Here is an 18,876-nt window from a genome sequence, read left to right as displayed (position 1 = left end):
TCATCATTGAGGTACATTGGAAGCTAGACGACTTACCAGAAGCTTGGATAGAACAACGTGGCATTCCTCTAATTCTCGTCCCGACACGCGCGTCAAAGAGGGAATCTCGACTAGTTCACGCCATTGTCTCCGGCGGGAGATACTGTCGATTGATCGTGATTGAGTTTGCAGTGCGCTAGGCCAGTGGTAATACCCACTGTAGAATGGAGCCTGATGCAGCAGCTTTGTCGGGTGACGGCGTGCACTAACTAACTTGCTTGCTCTAGCGCATCTTGGAGCAGATGAATGGTACCGGCAGCGTCACGCGAGGCTCTCAGTGTATGGAGTAGCTTTCTACGAAACCGATTAAAGTTTACAGTCGCTACGTAGTTGAGTGGGTCCCTTCCATATGTCCCCACAGTAATTTCAACCCTTGCGCCAATGCCGTAAACCTGAGCATATTCCATTTTCGGTCGTAGCATGACAAAGCATACTATAACCATAATTAAGTATAAGAATATTTCTTGGTAGGGTGCTTCCTCTATCTACGATTTTGAAGGCACAGGCTTTATTAAATCATAGTTTAACGGCCTCCCGGAGGATTAGCGCTTCGAAATTAGCCTTCGTTAGCTTAAGAAGCTCTTTATTCCCGATCATATCCTAAATTTGCAACTTGACTAACCCGTTTGGTTCCACCTAGGCTAAGAGATGAAAACAGTAGCGTTGAAAGCGACCAGTCTACACTCTAGTGCATAGACAGAACTTTAGGGCGGAGAGAATACATTCAACCCTGCGCCACTTACGAGATCTTCCATGGTGCTTTTTTTTGCGGCCCCCGGGGGGTTGAAACTTAGGGCCACAAATGTTGTATTAATATATTATTATATTGACCTAAGTTAGGATGAAAACATTCCTTCCAAATCAACAAGAGACTGTCTCAGTATTGTGTGCGTTGACATACTCGGGCGTTAGCAATTAATAGGACTAGCAGGGAGTCTTGTCTCTGGATTCGCATTCACTCCAATTGCTGTACAGACAGAGGCCGTCTTATTCCTGCGTCCAGAAATAAGGGGAAGCCACATATACTAGCTATACTGAGTCTAATGTCAATTTGCATGGACTTGATACTTTTCCCTCTGAAGTCTAGGAGAAGTGAGCTTTTCCTTGCTTACAATATGCACATTTTCTGCCTCCGTTCGTATAGACAGTAAATCAACATCATCAATAGCAGTATCCGGATACGATCATGCATATCGCTGTTAACCTTCAGATAAATTGAGTCGATATACACTCGAATATAAGAAACAAGAGGCTCTAAGTTAGTTTTCAGGAGGTAGATCACCCTACTTGTGTGTACATGGATATTTATAATTGTTGTAGCCTGTATATCGCCAAAAGAGTTGGATTCTAAACCATTTCCCACTAGGCTGGGTACGGAGTCGTATTTTGGTCTAGCTGGGAAATCAACTAAAAGCGAGGGGTCAGGGCAAATGAAATCATCCATCCACCCATCCTGTATCTCTATCTTATAGACTGAAAAAAATGCACCTCGAAAGTTTTGTGGATCTTATTGGTTTCTCCGTTGTCGTGGTTTCCTTCACCTCATGCAGACTCAATATGTTCATTTTGTTTAGCATTTTGCTTAGAACAAGACTGAGCACTCCATTCTACTACATAACAAAGTCGGAATTTTGTCATGGTTCCTACCAAGGGTGTCGCTATATGACGTTAGTTATAATGTTAATTGCGTACTGGAAGGGAAAAAAACACTTACTCTACCATCCCAGCACCAGAAACTGCCACTCTCATTCTTCTCTCCAATGACCTTGAGCATCCCAGAGACGCTTTCATCGGCCTCGATAGAGCCTTCGACTTCCCAGTCGACATGAATATCGGCCATGTCGCTGAACGTTTCGTTAGTAAGCAAACCACTGACCGGCGCAGGTATTTCTTTTGTGTACGTTTTAACTTCACCTGGATGCATGGCAAGGACGCATGTATTGTCCCACTTTCCACCTCTTCTTGATAGCTCTGCAGCCATATGTCTAAGCATTTGGTTGAGAGCGGCCTTGCTTGCGCCATAGGCCCCAAAACCATCTTCGTGGTCTCGGAAAACAGTAGCCGACCCGGAGTCAGATGAAATGAACACAACCTTGGAAGGGGGCCATTCCGAATCGATGTTCACGAGTTTCTGTGCACAAATGATAGGCCCGATAGTGTTGGTGTGCAGGTGAAGGGCAAAATCGGAAAATGAGCTATCAGACGAGTTAGGACTGCCATCTTCAATTGAGCTCATCGGCAAGTAACAAACATTTCAGTCGCACGGTTGGGGTATCTAAGAATACCAGCATTGACAATGATATTTTTGATCCTAAGCCCACCTTTGACTGCTTCTTCAGTGCTTTCAACAAAGCCCTATCACCATTAGCAACTTACAAACATGGAGTGAGTTTGAGGCGTATATCATCTCACTTTAATGCTTTTTTCGTTCGTAATATCGCACTCATAGATCAGGCAGTTGCTCAGTGGTGGGTGGCGAGCAACTAGATCAGAGAGCTGGTCTGCCTTAGAAAGGTCACGAACTCCAGCAATGACATGCTGGCAGTCTTTCAGAAGTTGGCGGACAAATTCGAGGCCAATGCCTCTGGAGGCACCAACTACTACCCAAGTGTCTGTCATTAAATCGAAGTTCTAGATTTCTGGATAAAGCCGCTTGAGACAGCACTTGTAGTTCGCAGAGAGATGATTTAAAGAAAATATAAGATTGAGAAACGGAAACCATGAAAATGAGGGGTTCCAATGTGATGGTTGTTGTGACTGAACACCGAGAAACAATCGACAAAGGCTGAAGCGCCGATACTCTCTTATCCGGAAAACACCCAACCCAAAACCCAAATAGGTATGTATAACCGAAAAAAAGCCAGAAAAAAGACAAAAAAAGAAAGTTGACATATCGTTTTCCATCAAATTGTGGAGTAACTTTTGATTATATAATGATATAGTCAATTGTCTGGGTAATTTTGTCTACTGCTAGGAGGTTGGGAACCAATACTACACACAAAGAAAAATGAGATTGTCTTATGAACAAGACTAGTATAGCTTGTATCCACGCAGTCGACTTAAGGGCATCGTGGCCCTATCAGAGGATCTCTTCTAACTGATGTCCCCCAATTGCGTTATTGGAGGTGGAAGCAAATCTGTTTCATCTTCTTCATCTACCTCCTCCTTCACTACCACCTCCCGGTCTTCGTCTCCTTCCGTGCTATAAGTTTAGTTAGGCATTGAAGGCTGGTCAACCTACCAGTAGACTTTCTGCTTGGTACATATGTCCCCTCAAGTTCAAAGGTTCCCTCGACGTCTTCAGTTTCTTCGAACTCTTCACCTTGAGCCTACCTACTACGTGAGGTTCTGGCTTGGTATTTCACATTACCTTGTTTCTACAAGTTCACAGACTATAAATATGCACTCCAGCTATTTCTAGCGACCCCAATTGTTTGAGTATTCCTCTGCCAAGTTAGCGGATTTTGTTGGTTCTGCAGTGAGTTTATAAGAGCGGGTCTAGCGTGTGGAAGGACTTTCCCAGGTAGGTTATCTTCGTGGCTCGTATACGCTAAACCCAATTCTCCGTTAGGGGCTTTGGATCATACCCCCTAATGCCCATCCAGTCAAAGATTGATTTGATTTGATTTATTCCTCAGGCATTTTACGACCTTGGGTCGTATGTAGCCCCCTAGCTAGTGTGCGCTGCAACGTTCAGTATGTACACGGCATTAATAGATACGTAAGACGACAGTATCCCCAGACGACAAGCAGTATCCCCAGACAACAGATAGTATTCCCAGGCAGCAATTCCTTTGTTCTCAGGTGGTAGTGTTCTCAGAAAATGGTATCCGTAGCACCGAGAGTCACTTTGGTAAACGCTGCGTTACACCCGGGCGAGAAAAGGTCTTTGCAGTACATCGGCCAAACAACTCTCTCCTCGCAGCCAGCTGCCTCTACTGTGATATAGTGCGATGAGGGATGACGCAGTCCTCAGCTATTCCTTAATCTTGTCAACCGCTGTGAGTGTGGATAACCGTTGGAGGAAAAGGGGTACGGGTTGAGTGGATGAGGTTCAACCACGACAACACCATTTCACCTCCGTCCCTCCTTATTAGACAGATCTTGGCTTCCCCTGGTAGAAGAATGCACGAACAACTGCCAGAGTACTGGTTCGATTCAAACTAATTCTTGAGATGCGTATGTTGTGATAACATAATCTGACAGAAAGCTGGTGTACGAACAATGCATGGTATAGATGACCGATGTTGATAACTCTACCCCAATTTCTCCAATTTCTCCAACATGATATATCACCATGTAGAGACAGGTTCCAAACACGGCCCTGGAGATATCGACCTCGGCACCCCGCATCTCCTCTGAATTAGAATGGGCTGGGGTTATCAATGGATATATATTGAGGGCCAAATCTATTAACGTGATCATTCAACACACTAGAAAAGAAGGTCCAACCAATTTCATCGTAGTGGCAACGAGCACCATTACATACAGCTGAGATAGTATATTCTAGTATCATCTGTATCAACCCAACATCAACACCAGTACACAATCTATCTAGTACCGTGGTCGTCGACCTTTCTTGGAAGACTCATTCTGTATCATCCTCATTCTTTCCATTCCAGGCCAACCAAGCACCGACAATCAATAACTTCAAACCTGCCGCGGTCCACAAAGCACCCATCATACCAACGGAGCTATGGGCCCAGAGACCGCCCAAGACCACCCCCAACAACAAACACAAGACGGCGCCAATCCGCCGCATATCCTCCGCATGACCGACCACCTTCCTCCATAGGAAATCAGGATGTGAAAACAAATCGCAATAAGTACTAGTAAGAACAACACTAGTCAAGCCACCGAAGTTCAACACACGGCTCGTCACAGCCTGCCCACTACTCTGGAATGCGATGAGCGTCACGGGGACGAGGACCAACCAACTCAAGGGCGCATCGCGAGTCGGCCGATAAATCGTAACGATCAAAGCGGCAAGACAGACACACAAGGTTTGAGCAAGGAACGACACACAGAGCACCCATCTCCGTCTCGCCGGGAAGACACGGTGGAAGGTGGCGAAGCACAGCGAGCCCAGGCAAAATCCCGCAATAGAGACTCCGGACTTGATCCAGCGATCGTCTTCGGTGCCAACGAGACCTAGGCCGAAATATACAGTGTTTCCGGTTTGCATGCTCACGAAGGAGCCCCATATGAGGACCGCGGAGCTGTCGAGGAGGCCGGTGATGACGTAACAGAATATTAGGACCAGGTCACCGTACGTAGGGTCGAGGTCGCTGCGCAGGTGTTTGGATACCCGGGATAGCTGAGATGGCTTGGAGCGTCTGTGATTGCCCAGTAGGGCGTCTGTTTCGCTAGCCATTGATGGCGAGGTGAGGTGGTGAACAGATTGAAGTGAAGGGAAGTTGTTTGATGTGGAGCCACGCGGTGTAGGAACTCGATCTCGGCAAAGAATGAAACTGCGTCGTCCCACCTCAGGAGATCGTCAGAGTGCACCGACATATATTCGGCAAATCTTTTGGAGTAAACAGTTGGAGACGCGATATGCGACCGGGATATGCGCAATGTCATGACGTCGATGCGGAAAACATTTTCTGAGTTTACAAACTGCGCATTTACCTTCTTAGAATTTCCTCTTTTCTCCTATTTTCTCCTTTATGTAACCAATTCATTTTCAAGCTCACGATGCAAATTAGACACGTGTTGTTAAATCTGGCATGTCTCCAGGCTGCATGGGCTATCCCTGCCCCGGATCACAGCCTACAGAAGCTACTCCAAGTACCAGCTGGCCATCCCGCAGAATGGTTCGGTCAACAGCCTATTTCACGACAACCACCTTTCTCTCGGGGAAACCGAGATCCGTATGATCACAAGGTCGACTCTGTTGGCGATGAGCGACAGCCACTGCCGTTCCGCAATGGAGATGGTGCTACGGTAATGGGACCGCGGAATCGAGATCGCGAGCGCCAGAACCCTGATATTGTTCGTCCGCCGAGTACCGACCATGGCAGTATGCCTAATATGCGATGGAGTTTTGCGGATTCACATATTCGGATTGAGGTATGGTCATTGTAATATGAGATGTAGTCCATCATTGTCTAAATATGTCTGTATAGGAAGGTGGATGGACTCGACAAACAACTATCCGCGAGCTACCCACTAGCCGTGAACTGGCAGGTGTGAACATGCGCCTGGATCGAGGGGTCATCCGTGAACTCCATTGGCACACGGAAGCTGAATGGGCCTATGTTCTTGCTGGAAAAGTACGGGTCACTGCGCTAGACTTGGAAGGTGCCACTTTTATGGATGACTTAGAGGCAGGAGATCTGTGGTATTTCCCGGCTGGACATCCACACTCACTCCAGGGCCTCGGTGAAAATGGCACGGAATTTCTTTTAATCTTCGATGATGGGAACTTCTCCGAAGAGTCCACTTTCGTCTTGACTGATTGGTTGGGTATGTTAACTTACCTGTCTCATTCAATGAAATATATATACTAACGCTGTCTGCAGCGCACACCTCCAAAGCTGTTCTAGCAGAGAACTTCCGGATGTCCCCAGAACAATTCGACAATATCCCTACGTCCGAGAAGTATATATTCCAAGGCTCAAACCCCGGAAGCATTGACCAGGAAAAACCACGCACATTCAAGAAGTCAAAGATAAACTTCACCCATCACATGCATGCCCAAGAACCCCTTGAATCGAGCGGGGGTCGTGTGCGTATTACCGACTCCTCTAACTTCCCAATTTCCAAAACCGTAGCAGCCGCCCATCTAGAGATCGCCCCGGGCGCACTACGCGAGATGCACTGGCACCCCAACGCCGACGAATGGACATATTTCAAGAAAGGTCGTGCACGAGTTACGATCTTCGCCGCGGAAGGAAATGCCAGAACATTCAACTACATGGCCGGTGACGTCGGCATCGTCCCTCGGAATATGGGCCACTTCGTTGAGAACCTGAGTGACGATGAACCCCTGGAGGTTTTGGAAATCTTCCGGTCAGATCGATTCCGGGATTTCTCTCTGTTCCAATGGCTTGGTAGCTCACCGCGCCGAATGATTGCTGAGAATATATTCCCCGGCGATGCGAAGGCTGCGCGGGAATTTTTGAAAAAGATCGAAGATGCTGAGAAGGATCCTATCAGAGATACCATCTAATTGCCATTTACCTAGCTTGGTAGCCGGATTGGAAGGTTTGCAGATAAATGGGGAAATATCAGGTCATTGAATACATTACACAACGGTATAACGATGAAGTTGCACGCGGACGATAAACAGATGTTCAATAATTTGCCTGAGAATAAAAGATATATGGCATTGTTTGCTGGACACCCTAGTCATGGAATTCCAAGTCTCCACCAAGGTCAATGGTAGGAAATCAGAGGTATGTACACTATTGCAAAGCTTGGTAGCCAACGCCTCGACTTTTTGAAGGGGTTATTCAATCCTAGGCCCCTTCGTGGTTTGGCATCCGGTGTTTATTTGAAGGGCCACGGCAACCGTGCCAAGCGCCCAACACACTACCGTGTATTGAAAGGAAGTCTAACCATAGACGATACCTTGAAGTGTGATAGAAGTGTGCGAGGTCAGACTATGGAGCCGATATATACCGGATTCTTAGAACAAACCACAAACCTGACCTCTTTAATAGGGTCCAAGGCTCGTGCCGAGGGCGAGGTTCTACTACTGTAATGTTTGCACAAATGTCCTTTAGATGCTCAAGTAGAAACAATAGAATAAATATGAAAATGTGCTCCCAAAAATGAACTGCCTGGCGTTCCTTTCCAAAGACAATAGGGGATGTTCAGCGTGGCGTGGACAATGAGGACGAGACATATCGATCGGGGAGTACATTACGATAGTCGACGCCAATCGAACGCAGGCTATCTATTCCACAGGTATGATATGCATATCCTCAGGCATAATTGGTAACCTACGGTTCATCTAACCTGCAGTAAATCTACGGAAGCCCAAAACAGGAAAACTGGTTCGATGTTTTAGACATACATAGCACGCTCATCCCTACCTGATTAAACTCAAAAGTACATACTACACCGCTCGAGGAAGACCGAGATCTAGATATATACGGCCTATGTTGTAAGCTTGACTGGCTTTAACAAACTCCTGTTATTGGGTAATCCTAAAGTATTTCCAATCCCTATTTCTGCCTCTTTCTTTTGGTTTAGCACGGCACTGTTGGACTAAATATATCGATGGCTAGTCCCGTGGGAAATGTCAACAATTACTTTTATCCATCTTCACATTAGCCGACTTTTCCTATTTACAACCGGTCAGTATGACAATCAAGTTTCTTTTACGTGCAGCTATTGGGTTTGTGGGACTTGTTATATCCACACATAGTATATATGTGACATCTCAAGGCTATACAGATGATGACATTATTTTGCATCGATACAAATTCAATCGTGATTACAAATTCTATTTGGGTGGGGGGGTAACCCTCCCTACAGTGGCAGATAAAAAAGCTCCTTAGGTAAAGCGAAATGTTCGGCTTTGTTGAAAGTTACAAGATCATAATGACAAAGGTAGAGGAGCGGATAAAACGTCATCTAGCGATACCACAAGCCTCCTTCTCCGCTGACATCTCCCAAAGCTCAGCTGATATCCCTGGAATGGAACCAGACTCCTAATCTTTTCCTTGGCGTTCATCGGGAGTTTCCTTTGCGACGATGATTTGTGAATTCGGAGTGGCAAGGTAGAGGAGCGGGTCAATTGAAATATTGCCATCCTCATAAAGCGACAATGCTGGATCATCGATATCGAAACGTTCTAGGCGAACCGAAAGAACAAATTCCGAATGAAGGGGATTGTCAAAGAAAGCTTTTAAAGACGTCCAATCTTAGTTGAAAGCATCCGTTTGTTCAGCACGATCTTCGTCTCCATCGTAACAGTAGACGCTAATGCTTTGTAAATTTAAACCTAATGCTTCGCAGTTTAGGTAACGCCGAATATTTTCACGGAACTGCTGGGCATTGACGAAAATTGGAGGATCCCAGGGGAATGTGAATTGTGAATCTGGCACAACTACTTGTCTGCTCCCAGCTTGCTCAATAGCAAGCGCCGTTTCGTGGTACATCGCGACTTTTTCGTTGTGTACCCAATGTACCTCGAGCTCAATTGGTGGTGATTGGTCACCTTCAGATGATTTGCGCACACTATATGGGTCAGGGAGTACAGTCAGGGTCACCGTCTGAGTCACCATCTGCATCCACGACGGGGCGTGCGGCCTCTTTTCATGACCTTCATATTTGCAAACCGATGCTTCAAATTTCCCTTGTGAAACCCACTGCCTAGATATCGGAGCGATTCCCAGCAACGATTGTAGCTTTCAAGTTCGCTCTCTCCCGTATCCGTTATGGAACCAAGCTCAGGGCATGGGAAGTTGTCCGTAGTTTCTGGGAAGGATAAGGCAAACCCGAGTTTATTAGATGCATAGCGTTTCAAAAACTCCGCCCGTTCAATCTGGGTTCGTTACAGATTCTCTGCAACGCTTGTATCCTTGTATTGCTTGACGTTCAATACCATCTTCCACAAAATCCAAGCCACAATTTTCTGTTTCTGGATGGTTTGGTAGCTTGGATGATCTCTTGACTGCCAGGTCCAAACTAACTCAGGAGATGACTTCACAGCCACAATTTTCTAGATCCTAAATTGGATATGGATTTGAATGCACCATGCTTTGTCATCTTATGAGCCGCTGGTGCGAAGTACTTTTCGGCAAGCAAGGTGGGCAACGAGATAGCGAATTCTCGAAGGTCTGAGGTATTCTGAAATCCGAGATATGCTGCCAACTGAGTCTCATGGTCATCCAATTTCGCCCAATTCTTCCCATTAAGTTTGACAGGCTGGAAATTGGTAGCCTTGGTTGGTCCTGCAGGGATCAGTGATTTCGGGACCACATGTGCCTATAAATAATGATAAATATCACAATGTGCTGTCAATGTGGCTTATACGTCAGTGTTCTCACCTTCTCTGAGGGTGGAGTATCAGATGCCGAGGAAGCGGCAGTGCACTTGTTTTGGGGTTGAAACAAACTCGTTCTGGTTCCATGAACACAGGGTTGTCACGCGCTAGAGGATAACACTGGGTAGTGACATGCAACCAAAACAAATAAACGCGAGACTGGGAATTCACTCGTGGGTGACAGTTCTGTCTACACATAGTACTGTCAGGGACCTGGGGTCGTCGTACGTTGGGATGAAGACAGGGTAAATGGCTGGAGAAAGGGGAAAGGTCGAGACATTGTGAACTCACAGGTAACCACTGAGGGGTAGGGTTCAAGGAGACGAAGGACGTCGAAGAGAAGTGTGGATAAGGAGGAGAGAAAAAGTGGATGCCGGGGAGACGAAAGAGATTGGAGAATAGGGTAAGCTGCCACTTTGTCAAGTTGTTTTTGTCCAAGGCCTGTAACTCCCATAGAAGGTTGTTTGTTGTTGCCAAAGACCGCCTGACATTGCAGAAGACATCTCATATCAGGTGAAAAGTTAAGCTACTACGCTGCCTTCGAGCCTGATACTGCCATGTCTTCTCATTTGTTTGTTTTTGGCTCCAATATTCTCGCTGACCACGTACTTATAGTCATATTAGCTTTTAAATTTTGCTCAAATGAGGCTTTTGTCAAGTCGATGTAATGGTCGGTATATCCTATAACCTCCCTTTAATGCCTTTCGACATGAAGATTCGTCTTCGCGGCTTGCCTATCTCTAGTCTCTCACTTCTATATATGAAGTAGAATTTAACAAATAACGAGATATTTGTTACGTGCCAGGTCGATCAATGAAGAGACAGCGAATTCCAACTAGAATAACAAAGAGAGAGAAAGAGAGAGAGCAGGTGGGTTCTCTGGGGTTTAAATAGTAGAGCCTCCAACGTAACAAACATACTCTCTTTCCCGCTTAGAACTAGTAGCAATCTGTAGGACAAAGACAGCAAGCAAACATTAGTTACAAAGCATGTGATCACGTAAGTCATGACAATATCGGCATTCCGATTTTAATCCGAGGTATCCGTCCCCTCGATAGTAGATAATGCAGTGGGGAGACAAGCTGTCCACTACGCATTGCCATCGCCTTCTCTTTCTTATTTTATATGAGTTCGTTATGTAAGCGTTGAGTTACTAGGTTACAAGTAGCAGATAGAGACATATCGAGAATACATACTCCTACACCTCTCTGAACCCACTTCCTGGGCAGTGTACTTAGGTTCCTTTGTATGCAAAGTTGGGTATGAAGCCGAGCTAGGTGTGCTGAATTCACCCGCTTATCTTAGAGCAAACTTTCTTGAGCGTCTCCCTCTTCAATATGTAAGGAAATAGTCAGTTTGACTGCCGTATAAAATCCTAGTGGAGTATACAAAGGTTTATCACTGTGATACTGGATCCGTACGTAGAGGGTCCGCACATATGATCCACCTTGGACTTTCAATAAAATGGTTTTGGGGGTATTGTAAAGTACCAAATGCTATCTGTTGTAACTACAACTTTATCCACAGGTTCTATGTCGTGGTCAATGACATTTTGTGGGCTCCTGGGCGGGAAACGGCAATTACAAGCATACCCTACACGATCGGAACAGGTAATAAGGGATAATAAAAATTATTGATCATATCACATCGTGAAAGTCAGAAGGAGGATCTCAATAACATATGGTCGACATCCATGCCCTGTGTCTCAATCCTTCTGTTCCATCCAGAGACCAGTCGTAAGTTTCTCATTCGGAGTTTTCGTCAGATCGAACAAAGGCCTCCAGGATTTTCTTTCCTTCTTCAGCGTCATCGCTTTCCCATGGCTTAAGCCCGAAGCATTGCATGAAGGATGTCCAGCCGCCATAGGATTTCACAATCGCCCGCTCGGCGGGGCTGAGAGGGGGTTCTGTCGTAGAAAGATCAGCCATAGATTCGGCATTGTATTGGACGTCACAGGGGGGGGGAGGGGGTGTATATACGAAGTGCATCAGTTACTGGCATTTTGGTGGTGGATGAGAGTTTTCAGTTGGCTTGTAGGGTTGAGGCAGGGGTCCCTAGGACATGTCCCGATGTTAGCTATTCAAAAACCTCGTTCTCAAGATATATTGATAACGCTCACGGAAAAATGGGTTCAAGAGCTGTGTTGTGTTGGGTGGAAAAAGGGTGAGGAAGTGAGAAATGAAAGGTCAGAAAGTGCGGGGCCAACAAACAAATTTGTGGAGGTCCCCCGTGTTCGTGCCCGCGATACCGCATATGCCACTAGGACTGGGGCATGCTGTGGGTAAACTGCTTTTGATCGCCATAGGCAATAGTATTACTAGTATGAAGCTCTATGATGTACCAGAGTCGCCTCAACTATCATTGGCCTTCAGCATCCAGTTGCAAGAATTCATTCAAACGGGACATGGCATCGAGAATCATCGAGGTCGTGTTATAGGTCTGTAACCGTCTGTCTATTAAAATCGATGTGGTTGGTCAAGCCTAGAAAATACCAGCGTCCGCTCTTAGAGGATACGATTCCCCCTTCGACAGTACCAAGTCCAACCAGTTTGACTACAGCTCGAGGATGTTGTATCACGAGATATATGTGTACTATCTCCATGTGTAATACGAGCACCATCAGAGGTCTGAAATCGGAGGGCCTGTTGGGCCTTCGCCTGTGAAGGAAGGAAATTGACACGAAGAGTTTCCAACTACATACCCTGCTTGGTTGGGACGTTCCAACAAACTGGGGTTGGGGCTTTTGTTCATCAAGAATTCTCATAGACAGCTACTGCGGACGTTATAAGTGGATAAGGGTATTATCCTCCCGGTGGACAAATTGCAGGAAGTCATCCAAATTACTGTTGTTCGGCGTGCCAACGACAAAAACTGCGGGTTTCCCGTATGGCGCGGAAATACGTGCAGTCTGACCAGCGTAGTAGTTCTTTCCAGACCAAACGTGAGTGAAAGTTTGATTCTTGCCAGGAAAGTAGACCTTCACGCTAGTACGACCAGGATCCAGTACTGGTGCGACGTACAGATCCGAGCCGAGATAGAAGCTCTGGTAGCTGATTCCCTTGGCGACTGGGTCCTCCGGGTGGTAGATGACGGGCATGCGGAGCAAGGGCCAGCCCAGGTTCTTGCTTTCGGTTTCCAAGATGTGACGGCGATACTTCGCAAGACTTGCAAACAAGCGTGCGTTATAACCGAACCAAGAGTACGTGGTGGAGTTGGTATAGAACTGGGCATTGACCTGAGGGACGTTTCCCTCGTGGGTACGAAAGACTACGCTCGAGACCGCAGCAAGTTCACCCCATCGACCAAGCAATTCGGAAGAGCGGTTCACAACACCGTTGCTGTCCCAAGTGGTGGTGTATCCTCCAATCTCCATGTGGCCGTGAGCATAGCCTGACAGACCCATGTGACCAATGACGGTAACAGCAGCCTTGATACCGTCGTTGACACCCCAGTTGGTGTTCTGGTCACCTGCCCAGTATAGATTCATGTGCCGATTTGCCGCCATAGATGATGAGCGGTGGAACAGGATGGCGTCGGAGAATGAAGACACATTCTTTCCAATCCACTGGTGGAGAGCAGCCCACTCGCGGGGATAGGCATTGTGGTAGACGAAGGGGTCAATGCTCCTGTTAGCAAACTGAGTGTCTGCGTAGATAGGGGTGTATTCGCCGAAATCAGTCATAAATCCAGAGATATTTGCACTCCAGACTTGATCGAGCATGACCTCCTTAAACCAGGATCGTCCGGCAGGGTTGGTGAGATCTAGAATACCGGCCTCAAGGCCCGGACCACTGGAGATAACGGATGTACTATTAGTAGTGGAGTTTGCGATCATGTAACTACCTTTGCTGGCCTCGTGGTATAAATTGGCGCGGTAGCCATCAGGTTTTGTGCTAACATTCGCCAGGAAGGGGTTCACGTATGCCAGAGTACGGACATTGTGTTGATCCCTCAGAGATTGCACGAACTCCTTCCATGTCGGGTAGAGTGTGGTATCAGATTCCCAGTTCCACCAAAGACGAGATACATTCAACGACATGTACGATACGCTTTGTGAGTGTGTTCCGGACCAATCTTGAAGCCAAACTGCACCAATTGGACATTCAAGTTCAAGTCCTTGGTTGACTATCCGGTTTACCTTGCTCTCCCCACCCTGAATAGCAAGCACTGCACCGGTATCAACCCACTCCGGTAACGCAACCATCTCGCCGGTATAATCTGTGAGCATGGAAATACTGTTAAGCATGTTTTCGGCTTGCATGAAGTAGCCGTCCAAGGTCAAGCCATCATATCGCACAGTAACAGCATTAGGATCGGTGAAATTGAATGTGGTGTAGGCTGAGCTCTCCTGTGTCAGGTGGAACACCCGTGACTTGGAGCTGATATACTGCGGGATCTCAGTGTACGTTGTGAAGTGATCTCCGCCAGCGAAGAAGCTGTCCTCGTTTTCAAGTTGAGTCGTGGGCTGGTCACCACGGCCGACACCTTGCTCGCGTGAGATTATGGGGACTGTTAGGTTTTTGAAGGAGCCGAAGGATCCCTGGGCACCGAGTCCGTAGAAGTCTTCCGATGATGACGACTGGTATGTTAGGAATACCTTCGTTGCTACCTCCGATAATTTCCAAGCGTCGACATTCACGCTGAAAGCAATGCGATCGGGGAACTGAGATGGGACCCAGAAGGCAATAGAGAAATTAGGAGTGGCATCCCCGCATCCGGTGAGCTGACCCTGAATAACAGCAGCGTGGTCATTTGAACTTCCGTGCCATGGTCGAAGAGCAACATCGTTAACTTGCTGGTCGGTACACTTGTTTTGGTCCACTTCGTTGATCTTCAAGTTACCATTGGCGGCTATCACCTCATCACCTCCTGCGCTGGCACTAAGAAATGGCTGGCCTAGCACAGTCTCCCAAATAGACCGACCACGGTGGGTGATAGCCAAATGGTTGACACTCTCATCAACCATGAGTTCGAACTCATTTCCTAGCGGCCATGGAGCCTGAACCGCAACACACGGAGCTGCGAGCGTGGCCCAGAACCAGAGACTAGGGGCGTGCATCTTGGAATGAGACTGCAACCAGACTAAGCGGGGTGCATGGTGTGATTGTCCAACTTATAAACTTGTACGGTCTCCATACTAGGGTCTGCAAAGTCCTTCGATGACATCCGAGGAGATGCCTGTCCCACTTGGTGCAATTGTAGAAATTATTGTCGGCCAACATTATGTAGCCCTGAGCCAATCAATATGATACCTTTCATTTTTCTAATGATGATAAGCTAATTTCATAACCTGGGTTGGCCATGGGAAAAGCTCACGGAGAAATAGGCTCCACAGCCGACAGCCCGTCGGCTCATCGCGCAGCATCCCTTCGGCAAGGGACCTTACCCTCTTTAACCTCGTAGTCACATATAATACTAGGCTTGTATTAACCTCAGCCCCTTGATAGGTCACGCCAATACATATAGTCTTGAATCTGTATGCTGTGAGGTGTAATATTCCAAGATTGGTACTACCGAGGTCCCTAATGTGGCTGGAAAGGGAACGGCGGGATACCCGGCCGTCGAGGGGAAGTGGGGCCGACTCCACACATGCTTGCGAGGTCACGTCATACCTACCTACGTCCCTGATTTCTCTGCCACTTCTTAGTATTCCCTTTAGTGCTCACACCTTTCCGATTTTTGCTCACTGACTACCTAGGTAGAACTGAGTACGCCCCTTAGTATTACATAATCAACAAAGTCGCTCACTGAACGTCACTTAAGCTCTCTGATTCGCTCACGGCCAGGCAATTAGTATAGTCGGATGTCTCTCCGACTGAGACATTGCCCGGCGATCTGGGTGCGTACTGGTTTTTGATAGATACTCAGATGGCGTTACTGTATTTGCACAAGTCTGGTGTTAATATAAATTAGACACAGCGGATAGGCACATTTAGTTCTTTCGCAAGACTAGTCCAGTGGGCTTTTTGTTTCGGAGTCTACGTTAGAGTTGTCTTTACTCGTGTTAGCCACGGTTAATTAGCTAGAACAAGTTTTCGTAGAAAGCCACATACAGACTGCCACCGACTTGCCGGCTTCGAGGTGGTCGAGAGCAACGTTAAGGCAGTTATAGCGCTGGTACATGTTAAAATATGGGTTTGTTTCAGGGCGATTATACTAGAGTGCATACTGTCTTGAGAAGACCCTGGTTAACTTGTTTATAATCGAGGGGTTAGAGATGAGTCCGGTAGAGAGTGGATTTTCTAACATCCAGGATGCCACAGAAGATGACTAGCTTGACAGTAATGACACTCGCCCCAATCATACGCCAGGTGATGGGTTCTGGTTTGTTTTGTAAGGCCGGGACGAAGGCTTTAACGACCCGTTTCTCTGTTTCCGGGGCTTTTCCGTTAGTAGTTTTAATATTGATGGCTAAGTCGCAACTTACTTGTAACGGTTGGGTCGACCATGCGGCTTAGCGGGGGTAAAGGAATAGCTTGAGGGAGGACACTCCTCTTTGCTCCACCTTCGGCCATTCTGACAAATGGACGAGTGTGAAAACCTCGAAAATTTGAAGGAGATCGATGGTAAGAAAGGAAGAAGAGGGCAAAGAGAGAATTTAAGAATGCCAGGCGGGATGGTTGCCGCTTTGGGACGAGCCGACTCGAGGCCGACGCTCAGCGACTGACAGTGCAAAATTAATTCTAATTACTCACGGCCTTATAACTACATGAACATTGGAGCATGGGTCACGCAATGAAATTCTCAGTACATTGAAATACACCTTTCAGGTTAATAAATAACGTACTGTGGCAATTGTAATTCCAACCCGATACACTGTCAGACTGGGATATGGCCCCCCTACGCCCTAAACAGGAACCGAGGTTTTTGTTATAGTCTAGTGGTAAGATAGGCTGTATTTTTCCCACATACACCTCTATTGGAAGACGGTGCCGGGCACCATCCTCCATCCCCTCGTAAAAGTATTCGCCTCGCCCGTCCGATCTTCGCCCCTACTGCGCGGGAAAAGGCCCCAATAGCCCACATCTAGACCTTTAACTCGGCATTTAAAGCTCTCTGAGCCTCTTGGGTGGGATACGAAGTCCACGTAAACGAAAACATGTCTTTTGGAAACTCAGCTGCGGGCACATACGACCGTAGCTCGTCATACATCTCTGCGCGGCGATCGTCGGGAAGTTTCGACATCATCATTACAGTCAATGAGTGGCCATACCGTACTTGGTTGTACAATTGTAAGCGTTGGGGAACCTGGTCCGGGGTCGTTTCAGGAGTAAATAATGCTCCGAGTGCGGCACCGTCTTCAAATGACTGTGCGCCTCCTTGGCCTTGGTCTGTATCAATAGTTAGAAGTTGTATGTGATGAATAAGCGAATAATGGGTATCGTACGAGGAAGAGTAGGATGCGCCGCATCACCAGCAAGTGCAAGCTTTCCCTTTACGAATGTCCTTGGAGGCTGTCGAGACCCCAGACTCCACAGTTTGACATCTTCAGCGATGCGGCAAATTTCTTGAAGTTCGGGACTAAACGTCTTGAATGTCCGGAGAAGTGCGTCATGACTGGCTGAATCTAGCCAAGATGAATCTTTCACCGCCGTCTCCGGGTTTGAGGGATAGAAACCCACAACGTTGAGTAGGTCTCCACCCCGACAGGGGTAAAGTATCATTCGTCGATCTTCAGATACAAATCCGTGCACGCCATCTAATCCAATCTTTTCTAGAAGAGAGGCAGTCAAGGGGTTGGCCCGCATCTTGGAGGTTGGAACCAGGAACCGGAAACAGTTTTGCCCGGTGTTTTCTTTGCGCTCTTCTTCGCCGGTGATACCGCTCACGGCTCGAGACTGGGATAATTGTGAGAAATTGCAATGTGCGCACGTTCGATCTTTCTTACATGTATACCATCGGCACCGATGATCAGGTCACCGGTATAAACAGTTCCGTCCTCAAGAGTAACACGCCCCGCTTCGGCGTCCTAAGACGTGTTAACAAATAACACCACATGAAAAAAAGCAGGGAAGACGAACCACAGAGGCAACACGAGACGACAGTCGAATATGCACCCGGCTCCCTTCAATTTCTGTCGCTGCTGTATCCCGCAGGGTATTATGTAAATCGACGCGGTGGGTGAGGATGAAATCGTCGGTTACTTGGAGGCGCTTTTGGATATCCTCAGTCACCTTGAAAATGTTAGCTAATTTAAGAGGAACTCAGCCAGAAGCTACTCACCATAGGAGTCGAAATCAGGTTGCCTGCAGAAGTCCAGATCTGAAACTTGGTACAGTGAACCGGCTGAAGCTTCTCGAAGTCGCAGCCCCACTCACGTAGGATGCGGGTTGCGTTGGGCGGGACGTGGATGGCTGCGCCAACTTCGTTCAGAAAGCTTGACTGTTCAATCACCTAGAAGGGCTTCAGAGAGATATTTCGCTATGGCTATCTTCGAGACCTACCTGGACTTCATGTCCTGAGCGATTCAGTGCAATGGCCGCGCCCAACCCCGCCAGGCCAGCACCAACTACGACAACTTTGAGAGGCATTGTGTGATTTAAGCTTTGAAAACCTGGATCTTTTCGTTGTCGGAATAATTTCATTGAAGGGTAATCTACTCTTTATATAAGCTCATCTGCAGCGTTATCAAGCGGATATGTCGGGTCCCTGGAAGGTCTCCTAGTTTAATGAACCCCACACGACAATGACCGGAATGTTTTATTTGCATCCGATCCGCTTAGAAATCATAGGGACAACCCTTGAATTGCCTCTTTGGCTAAACATTACGCTCGAAGATAGGCTAGCCTAAGAGCAACTATGCTCTTTTCTAGAGGTACTTATCCCGGACCAGGAAT

At 47.1% G+C, this 18,876-nt stretch overlaps 8 protein-coding genes across 8 annotated transcripts; 1 reads left to right on the top strand and 7 right to left on the bottom strand.

Moving 5' to 3' along the window:
- Positions 1-1,682: 1,682 nt before the first annotated feature.
- On the bottom strand, positions 1,683-2,658 carry N7537_010595 (uncharacterized protein; the record flags this gene model as incomplete). The annotated part of the gene is made up of 4 exons (XM_056901649.1): positions 1,683-1,697; positions 1,754-2,234; positions 2,291-2,394; positions 2,452-2,658. The coding sequence occupies 4 exons, from the start codon at positions 2,656-2,658 to the stop codon at positions 1,683-1,685; spliced, it is 807 nt and encodes a 268-aa protein (XP_056750317.1).
- A 1,969-nt stretch (positions 2,659-4,627) lies between these two features.
- On the bottom strand, positions 4,628-5,413 carry N7537_010594 (YoaK family protein; the record flags this gene model as incomplete). The annotated part of the gene is made up of 1 exon (XM_056901648.1): positions 4,628-5,413. One exon carries the CDS (start codon positions 5,411-5,413, stop codon positions 4,628-4,630), a length of 786 nt encoding a protein of 261 aa, XP_056750316.1.
- Positions 5,414-5,736: 323 nt separating this feature from the next.
- On the top strand, positions 5,737-7,213 carry N7537_010593 (uncharacterized protein; the record flags this gene model as incomplete). Its single annotated transcript, XM_056901647.1, has 3 exons — positions 5,737-6,111; positions 6,168-6,507; positions 6,564-7,213. 3 exons carry the CDS (start codon positions 5,737-5,739, stop codon positions 7,211-7,213), a joined length of 1,365 nt encoding a protein of 454 aa, XP_056750315.1.
- Positions 7,214-8,702: 1,489 nt separating this feature from the next.
- Positions 8,703-10,319, bottom strand: N7537_010592 (uncharacterized protein; the record flags this gene model as incomplete). The annotated part of the gene is given in 8 exon segments (XM_056901646.1): positions 8,703-8,914; positions 8,945-9,305; positions 9,317-9,538; positions 9,552-9,681; positions 9,710-9,981; positions 10,044-10,088; positions 10,112-10,146; positions 10,268-10,319. 8 exon segments carry the CDS (start codon positions 10,317-10,319, stop codon positions 8,703-8,705), a joined length of 1,329 nt encoding a protein of 442 aa, XP_056750314.1.
- A 1,465-nt stretch (positions 10,320-11,784) lies between these two features.
- N7537_010591 (uncharacterized protein) lies at positions 11,785-11,967 on the bottom strand (the record flags this gene model as incomplete). Its single annotated transcript, XM_056901645.1, has 1 exon — positions 11,785-11,967. One exon carries the CDS (start codon positions 11,965-11,967, stop codon positions 11,785-11,787), a length of 183 nt encoding a protein of 60 aa, XP_056750313.1.
- Positions 11,968-12,821: 854 nt separating this feature from the next.
- Positions 12,822-15,098, bottom strand: N7537_010590 (uncharacterized protein; the record flags this gene model as incomplete). Its single annotated transcript, XM_056901644.1, has 1 exon — positions 12,822-15,098. One exon carries the CDS (start codon positions 15,096-15,098, stop codon positions 12,822-12,824), a length of 2,277 nt encoding a protein of 758 aa, XP_056750312.1.
- Positions 15,099-15,988: 890 nt separating this feature from the next.
- On the bottom strand, positions 15,989-16,554 carry N7537_010589 (uncharacterized protein; the record flags this gene model as incomplete). Its single annotated transcript, XM_056901643.1, has 5 exons — positions 15,989-16,032; positions 16,093-16,153; positions 16,209-16,223; positions 16,287-16,420; positions 16,467-16,554. 5 exons carry the CDS (start codon positions 16,552-16,554, stop codon positions 15,989-15,991), a joined length of 342 nt encoding a protein of 113 aa, XP_056750311.1.
- A 511-nt stretch (positions 16,555-17,065) lies between these two features.
- On the bottom strand, positions 17,066-18,570 carry N7537_010588 (putative salicylate hydroxylase; the record flags this gene model as incomplete). Its single annotated transcript, XM_056901642.1, has 6 exons — positions 17,066-17,370; positions 17,427-17,877; positions 17,928-18,008; positions 18,061-18,213; positions 18,263-18,433; positions 18,484-18,570. The coding sequence occupies 6 exons, from the start codon at positions 18,568-18,570 to the stop codon at positions 17,066-17,068; spliced, it is 1,248 nt and encodes a 415-aa protein (XP_056750310.1).
- Positions 18,571-18,876: the final 306 nt, after the last annotated feature.

The sequence above is a fragment of the Penicillium hordei genome, assembly GCF_028827395.1.
Source record: "Penicillium hordei strain IBT 12815 chromosome Unknown utg000005l_segment0_segment0, whole genome shotgun sequence".
Lineage (NCBI taxonomy): Eukaryota > Fungi > Ascomycota > Eurotiomycetes > Eurotiales > Aspergillaceae > Penicillium > Penicillium hordei.
Note: the sequence above shows the minus strand (reverse complement) of the source record. Positions and strands in the feature narration are given on the sequence as shown.